Genomic DNA, 8,651 nt, shown 5'->3' with positions numbered 1-8,651 from the left:
CAGAAGATGGGGCTGCAGGGCATTTTCTTAATTAGTGATCAATGCGGGAGGGCCCAGTCCATTGAGGGTGGTGTCATCCCTTGGCTGGTGGTCCTGGGTTCTATAAGAAAGCAGGTTGAGCAAGCCATGAAGAGCAAGCCTGTAAGTAGCACCCCTCCATGGCCTCTGCGTCAGCTCCTGCCTCCAGGTTCCTTCCCTCTTTGAATTCCTGCCCTGACTTCCTTTGATGATGAACGCTGAGGTGTACGCTGAATAAACCCTTTCCTCCTCCTCCTTTGGTCATGGTGTGTCGTCACAGCAACAGGAACCCTAGTCAAGACAGTTGGCAGCTTCAAAATGGCTAACGTCAAGAATCTGGGGTCAGACATGTGTGTAATGTTTCTATGCTGCTGTGTGCACACGGAGCCTGGTGGGAAGGTGGTGTGGGGGACAACGATGAGAAGCGATTTAAACATTTTACCCGTGTGTTTCATCACCAGGGCCCACCACAGTGGCAGTGCCTAGTGGTTGAAGGACATCTGTAGTGTGAAGCGGCGGGGCTGCGTCCTGCCACCCGGCCGCCGGCTAGCTTTACACCCGAAATAATTACACGGAAACTGTATTCTTTTAAAACACTGCCTGGCCCATAGTTTCAGCCTCTTATTGGCTAATTCTCACATCTTCCTTTAACCCATATTTAGTAATCTGGGTAGCACCACGAGGTGTGGCTTACCAGGAGAGATCTTAACCTGCGTCCATCTCGGAGAGGAGCAGCATGGAGACTGCCTATCGTGACTGCCTGAAGCGTCTCCCCACTCCTGCTACCCAGCATTCTGTTCTGTCTACTCCGCCTACCTAATTTTCTGTCCTCTTAAAGGGCCAAGGCAGTTTTCTTTATTAATTAACCAATGAAAGAAACATAGACAGATAACTCTCCTCCATCAGACATCAACGTTGGATCCTTGCCAATTCCCCGCAAGTCCTCAGCAGGAGCCCAGATGAAAAGTCACTGTGGGTTTGACATCTGGGGATCAGAAACTCTACTGAATTTCTGCTTTTTATTTTATATGCCAAGGGAAGGGGGAGGAAGGGAGAGAGACAAGGGGTGGGGGAGCAGGGGGAGTGAGGTGGGTTGGTTCTGTGCCTGAAGACCCCTCCTCACCACAGCGCCTGTGGCATTTTCCAGGGGGGCCTCCTTTGAGTTCTCTTTCCAGATCTGTCTGGAGAGCAATGCACAGGGGCATCCCCAAGGGTGGTTATTCATTTTCATGACTTCCGGAAAGTCTGCTGTTTTGTTGCATGCCTCTAGTGTGATGCTCCGGATTGAGCTGTGGGATTCACACATGCTATGCACATGCTTAACCGCCGAGCTGTGTGCATGTGGTGTTCATATGTGTACCCGCTCATGTGTGAGTGTGAGAAGGGCAGAGGTTGACGTTAGGTGTCTTCTTCAGGTGCCGTCCACCCTATTTTTGAGACGGAAACGTTCACTGAGTCTGAAGGTTACCAGCTAGGCTGGCTGATCAGCATGTCAGGGGGACACTTGCCTCCACCCTTCCACCCTTGAGATTACAGGCATGTGCTGCCACCCCCAGCTTTTACGTGGCTGTGCCAGAGCTGAACCAAGGCCCTCATGCTTGCGTGGCAAACACTTTGGTGAGAGAGCCACCTTCCAAGCCTGAGTTTATTTGTAACGTTTAGGAGTTGCTATTAGATTTATTCATTTTATTTTATGTGTGTTTGCCTACATGTCTGTAGGTGCACCTTGGTGTCCAGGAAGGTCAGAAGAGAGTGCCAGATCCCCTGGAACTGGAGGTATAGATGTTTGTGAGCCTAGTATGTGGGTGCTGGGAATTGAACCCTTGTCCTTTGCAAGAGCAATAAGTGCTGTTAACTGCTGAGTCATCTCTCCAGCCCCCTGGAGTGTCTTGTTTGTTTGCTTTTGTTTTTTTAAGAACTCATAAATGTGAGATTAAGATGTAAGAGTTTTGTAAGTCAACTTCACCCCATTGCGCTGATTCAACCAAGCCAGTAGGTGGGACGGATCCTATCATTTGGGGAAGAGGCCTAACACATTTCTTCATCTTATCTATTTTTTTTGACTGAACATGAGCCTTTATTGGCCACAGCTACTTGAGGGGGATGAAGCGGGAGGAGTGGGTGGCACCGATGCCAGGCCGGCCGTGCTTCACTGGCTTGTAGGTGATGGAGAACTCGCCCAGGTAGTGGCCAATCATCTCCGGCTTGATCTCCACCTGGTTGAAGGTCTTGCCATTGTACACGCCCACCATGCTGCACACTATCTCGGGCAGGATGATCATGTCCCGCAGGTGCGTCTTCACCACCTCGGGCTTCTCCATGCGCGGCGCCTCCTTCTTGGCCTTTCTCAGGCGCTTGAGCAGCAAGTGCTGCTTCCGCCGCAGGCCGTGGTTGAGGCGTCGCCTCTGCTGGGCGCTGTAGAGCGGCATCAGCTGCTCATAGGACATGTCCAGCAGCTGGTCCAGGTCCACACTGCGGTAGGTGAACTTGCAGAAGGTCCGCTTCTTCTGCTGCTCCACTTCTGGCCATCTTGGCAGCGACTCGGAAAAGGAACTCCATTTTTTTTTTTTTTTAAAAGACAGGGACTTGCTCTACAACCCAGGCTGGCTTGAACATGTATTCTTACTTCCTCAGCCCTCTAAGTGCTGAAATTCCAAGCTCAGACTATTAACAGCAGCCATCCCTTAGCACGGCTGATGCCATGGCAGAAGTCCATTCAAGCCTTGGAACTCAACATGGAGACAGTGATCCTTGCCAAAACAGGAACAAAGGTTGAGTCAATGGTCCCAGGATGGGGCTGGGGAAGTCCCTAAATGTACTAAGCTTGCTTTTCGGTTTCTGTAGGTCAGCTTCTTGCTAACTGATTTTGTTAATTGAAATAGGTCAACCCAGGATTGTGCTTTAAAACCCAAGAATTAGGTATGGCTTGGTGCTGCATGATCTGGCAAGCTCCCTGTGTAGCCACCAGCTGGCTATGAAGACTTTCTATTGGACTTTAAGATCTGTGTGTTCCTAGAAGGAGTTACTTTGCAACAATGTCCCCATGCTGGTCACAGGGTTTCAGTACAGATTCTGGCAGCTATCCGGTGGGATGATGTCAGGAAAAACAGGCAAGAAGATTTGTGGAAGGAAGCTTCCTTCCACAAACACACACAGGCTTCTTCCTGTGTGCATGCTACAGGACCCATACGTCATTTTTCAGCATCATATCATCAGGTTAAGACTGTCAACGTTGAGCTTGGTGGTAGTGGCGCACTCCGTGAATCCCAGCACTCGGGAGGCAGACACAGGCGCATCTCTGAGTTCGAGGCCAGCCTGGTCTACAGAGCAAATTCCAGGATAGCCAGGGCCACACAGTGAGACCCTGTCTCAAAACAAACAAAAAAGACTGTCAATATTAAAAGAGACTTCCTAACTTTGTGTCTAGCCTAGGAGGATTTGCCCTCTTTAGGGCCTTTGTGTTATTTGTGAACGTCCCAGGATTGGGGACATACGCTTGGGGCTGGGTGTGGAGGAGGTAGAGCAGTAACGGAAATGTCATCACTGGATTGGGATCCTGATCTCAGCCTCCTCATTGGAGGCTATTCCTCAGTCCTGCCTGCCCTAACCTCATCTCTCTGTTACTTTGGTTCTATAACTGGTTTAGGGTACAACTGCCCATCACTGTGGTACTGGTTACAAGCGTCAGAAGTGTCCTTCAGTGTGGCAGTCAAAGGAGTGATACAGAGCCTAGTTCTTGGGCCCGTGGAGGTGTATAAGTCTTTGCATCTGGACAGGCCATACGAGGGAGCCTCAGTCTCCAGTCTTCTAGGAATGTCTCTGTAGGCCATCTTCCGCAGAGGACACAGCACGTGGCTTAATCCATAGCCCTTCTCCCTGTTTGCCAACCTCTTTCTTCAGAAAGCTACACCCGGAGCCTTTGGGAATCCTGGTTAACCACTCGACACCACTTTCCCTTACTCAGAAGAAGGTCATCTCTAGCTCCTTGGAGTCTGCAGACACAAACCTCTCTATTCTAAGATTTTAATGTAGACTCCACAGGATGTCTTAGGGTTTCTATCGCTGTGAAGAAACACCATGACCACAGCAACTCTTATAAATGAAAACATTTAATTGGGGGTGGCTTCCAGTTCAGAGATTTAGTCCATTATCGTCACGGCAGGAAGCATGGCGGCGTGCAGGCAGACAAGGTGCTGGAGAGGTTGCCGAGTGTTCTACATCTGGATCCATAAGCAGCCGGAAGAGAGAGTGATTTTGGGTCTAGACTGTCATCTGAAACCAGCAAAACCCACCCCCAGTGACACACTTCCTCTGAACAAAGCCACACCTCCTAATAGTGCCAGTTCCTGCCGAGCAAGCATTCAGACATGGGAGTCTGTGGCGGGGGCCATTCCTATTCAAACCACCACACAGAGGTTGTACCTATATCTGCCTTGAGAATTTTAATTCTTGATAGCGGGTGACCACAAAACATTAACCTCCTCCTCTCCCTAAAGTCCCAGTGACAAAGAGAAGTTCAATTTCACTGACGTTCACCCTGGAGAACCAGTTAAGTTTAGGAGGGCTGCTCACAGAGCATGGGGGAGGGTTACAGGTGGGAGCAGGGGTGGTCTTAAACGGGCCTTACTGGAAAGTGTGCGCCCAGCGGGGATGGTGGCTTCCCACTGCTGGGCAGGTGGAGCTCTCCGTCCAGTAAGTCTTCTCAAGTTCATATCCTCTGACCCCGCCCCAAGACCCCAAGGCCACAGCACTCAGGGCAGAACTGCTTGTGACTGGTTGGGAGAAGTGGTTAGAAATTCAGGTGAGGGCTCATCCAGGTGAGGGGCTCAGGGCGTCCGGCCTCCCTCCTTCTGTGAGGGACCACCCACAGTCAACAGACACAGTTGATCCCACGGATGGCAGCAGTGTGGCGGGGAGGACCCCACCCCAGCCAACTGCCATTCATCCCATCTTCTGATTGTCAGTTCTTTTTATTCTCAATGGCTTCTTTTCAGTTATGACCTCGGGCCTTTTTATGTAGCAGAAATAGTAACAGGGAATCTGGGGATATAAACATCAAATTCTATTTAATTTATAGCTAGGCTTTTTTTTTTCTTTTTGCTTTAAAGGATTTAAAATGAGCTACCTTCCTACAGGCACCGTTGTAACTAGAAACAGAAGAGAACGTCCATTGATACTGTCATGTGTGGGGCTCTGATGTATAAATGCTTTATCCCTTTCAACTGAGTCTTCTCCACCAGCCCAACAAGGCAGGAGCTGTGACTGAGGAATTTAAGAGGTGTTAGGCAGGATTATGGGTCAAGGCAGCTTGGTTCTAGGCAAGTTTCTGTTAGTGCTCCTGGCTCCGGCAGTTAGCCCCCTTCGGTGCCTGTCAGGTACCCTGGACTGAATTTCTATCACCCTTAGAGCTAATACTGTTTAGTTTTTTAAAAAAAAGTCATTTGAGAGAGGGATGGGGGGATCTTCAAATCACAAATCCATACAGTCAGTATTATGACTTTGGGGGGCTTCTAGTTACAGACTAAGGTCTGCCCACGTTGCCCTCTGTATTGTGTGTGTAGTAAGAGCAGTGCCCACACCACACACGTTGGTTTACTTTATTATCCTCTCCATCTGGACCACATTGCCCTTTGAATGTCCCGGGCGCTGAGGAGTGCACTGCCAGGTGAAGAGGGAGAGATTCAGCCTCCGTGTATGCCCAAAGGCCAGAAGAGGGCACCAGATCTCATTACAGATGGTTGTGAGCCACCATGTGGTTGCTGGGAATTGAACTCAGGACTTCTGGAAGAGCAGTCAGTGCTCTTAACCTCTGAGCCATCTCTCCAGCCCTGTCCAGAGATCTTGGGTCAGCAAAGTGAACCGTGTACAGAGGAATCTTAATGTGCTCCTTGACCTTGGGTGTTGCCAAGGAGACAAGGGGGCAGTGTTTTGCACGCTCACCTCAGCATGGAACCCTCGAGGCCGTGAATAGCAGAGACCATTGAATGTACTGCCAGCCCCACAATGCGCTGAGCTAAACCGCATTCTACCAGAGGTTCTGACTTTCTGATTATCATTAGTGTTTGCATTCGTTACTGTGGATAATGAAATTACTTTTACATCTTATGGTTATTTAACTATTAAAAATCACAGCTGTATTGGGGTGGTGGTTCTAGAGAGATGGTCCAGTAGTTAAGAGCGTTATTGCTCTTGCAAAGGGCCTGGGTTTGATTCTGGCACCCACACGGTGCTCATAACCATCTTTGACTCTAGTTCCGGAGGATCAGGTGTTTTCTGCTGGCCTCCACGGGCACAGCCATACATGTATTGCCGGCAGAACACCCATATGTAGAGAGTAAAAATAAGAGCAACTATACTTAGAGACGACTGAATAACCAACTTGCCTTTCTATCTTCTTAAAAAAATCATCTTCAGTGGGACTGGGTATCAAATGGATGCTATTTCTAAAATCAAATGGAGAGTTTCTAAAATGATTCAGCAGTTACCAATGAGAGGGAACAAATTAGTTTGATCTGTGGGATAGTTTGAATGTAATTGGCACCATAAGCTCCTAAGGAGTGGCACCATTAGGAGGTGTGGCCTTGTTGAAGTAGGTGTGGCCTTGTTGGAGGAAGTGTGTCACTGTGAAGGTGGGCTTTGAGGTCTCCAATGCTCAAGCTATGTATCACAGTCCACTTCCTGTTGCCTGTGGATCAAGCTGTGAACTCTCAGCTCCTTCTCCAGCACTATGTCAGCCTGCATGCCACCATGTCCTGCCATGATGATAAGGGACTAGACCTCTAAACTGTAAGCCACTACAGATTCAATGCAATGCCCATCAAAATCCCAGCAAAATTCTTCAAAGACCTCGAAAGAATGGTACTCAACTTCATATGGAAAAGCAAAAAACCCAGTATAGCCAAAACAATCCTGTACAATAAAAGAACTTCTGGAGGCATCGCAATCCCTGACTTCAAACTCTACTACAGAGCTGTAGTACTGAAAACAAAGCCAAATAGAAGACCCGGATATCAATCCACACATCTTCGAACACCTGATCTTTGACAAAGAAGCAAAAAAATATCAAATGGAAAAAAAGAAAGCATATTTAACAAGTGGTGCTGGCATAACTGGATATCAACATGTAAAAGAATGAATATAGACCCATATCTTATCACCATGCACAAAACTCAAGTCCAAATGGATCAAAGACCTCAACATAAAGCCAGCCACACTGAACCTCATAGAAGAGAAAGTGAGAAGAATACTTGAACGCATTGGCACAGGGAACCACTTCCTAAATATAACCCCAGCAGCACAGACACTGAGAGAAACAATTAATAAATGGGACCTCCTGAAACTGAGAAGCTTCTGTAAAGCAAAGGACACGGTCAACAAGACAAAATGACAGCCTACAGAATGGGAAAAGATCTTCACTAACCTCACATCAGGCAGAGGTCTGATCTCCAAAATATACAAAGAATTCAAGAAATTGGACACCAAAAGAACACATAATCCAATAAAATGAAGTACAGACCTAAACATCTAACTCTCAACAGAGGAATCTAAAATGGCTGAAAGACACTAAGGAAATGCTCAATATCCTTAGTCATCAGAGAAATGCAAATCAAAACAACTCTGAAATTCCATCTTACACCTGTAAGAATGGCCAAGATCGGACTCGACGCCCAACTTGTGTGCCCGGGAAACCCCCGTCGTTCCCTTTCCCCTGGCTAGCAGCGCAGAGGCCGCACGATGCCTGGAGTTACTGTAAAAGACGTTAACCAGCAGGAGTTCGTCAGAGCTCTGGCAGCCTTCCTCAAAAAGTCCGGGAAGTTGAAAGTCCCCGAATGGGTGGACACAGTCAAGCTGGCCAAACATAAAGAGCTTGCCCCCTATGATGAGAACTGGTTCTACACACAAGCTGCTTCTACAGCTCGGTACCTGTACCTGTGTAGTGGTGCTGGGGTTGGCTCCACGACCAAGATCTATGGAGGACGGCAGAGAAACGGTGTCAGGCCCAGCCACTTCAGCAGAGGCTCCAAGAGTGTGGCCCGCCTTGTTCTCCAAGCCCTGGAGGGACTGAAAATGGTGGAAAAGGACCAAGATGGGGGCCGCAAGCTAACACCTCAGGGACAGAGAGATCTGGACAGGATTGCCGGACAGGTGGCAGCTGCCAACAAGAAGCATTAGAACAAAGGATGCTGGGTTAATAAATTGCCTCATTCATAAAAAAAAAAAAAAAAAAAAAAAGAATGGCCAAGATCAAAAACACTGATGACAACTTATGCTGGAGAGGTTATGGGGTAAGGGAACACTTCTGCATTGCTGGTGGGAATGCAAGCTGGTACAACCCCTTTGGATGTCAGTGTGGCGATTTCTCAGAAAATTAGGAAACAACCTTCCTCAAGACCCAGTAATACCACTTTTGGGTATATATACAAAGGATGTTCAATCGTGCCACAAGGACATGTGCTCAACTATGTTTATAGCAGCTTTGTTTGTCATAGCCAGAACTTGAAAACAACCTAAATGTCCCTCAGCCGAAGAATGGATAAGGAAAATGTGGTACATTTACACAATGGAGTACTACACAGCAGAAAAAAATAATGACATCTTGAATTTTGCAGGAAAGTGAATGAAGCTAGAAAACA

At 48.0% G+C, this 8,651-nt stretch overlaps 2 protein-coding genes across 2 annotated transcripts; one reads left to right on the top strand and one right to left on the bottom strand.

Annotated features, from left to right (window-relative positions):
* Positions 1 to 2,099: 2,099 nt before the first annotated feature.
* On the bottom strand, positions 2,100 to 2,480 carry LOC119803601 (40S ribosomal protein S15-like). Its single transcript, XM_038315023.1, has one exon. The coding sequence runs from the start codon at positions 2,463 to 2,465 to the stop codon at positions 2,109 to 2,111; it is 357 nt and encodes a 118-aa protein (XP_038170951.1). The 5' UTR covers positions 2,466 to 2,480; the 3' UTR covers positions 2,100 to 2,108.
* Positions 2,481 to 7,752: 5,272 nt separating this feature from the next.
* On the top strand, positions 7,753 to 8,234 carry LOC119803706 (40S ribosomal protein S19-like). Its single transcript, XM_038315125.1, has one exon. The coding sequence runs from the start codon at positions 7,753 to 7,755 to the stop codon at positions 8,188 to 8,190; it is 438 nt and encodes a 145-aa protein (XP_038171053.1). The 3' UTR covers positions 8,191 to 8,234.
* The last annotated feature ends 417 nt before the right edge of the window (positions 8,235 to 8,651 follow it).

Source organism: Arvicola amphibius, chromosome 17, assembly GCF_903992535.2.
Source record: "Arvicola amphibius chromosome 17, mArvAmp1.2, whole genome shotgun sequence".
Lineage (NCBI taxonomy): Eukaryota > Metazoa > Chordata > Mammalia > Rodentia > Cricetidae > Arvicola > Arvicola amphibius.
This window is presented reverse-complemented; position numbering and strand designations above follow the sequence as displayed.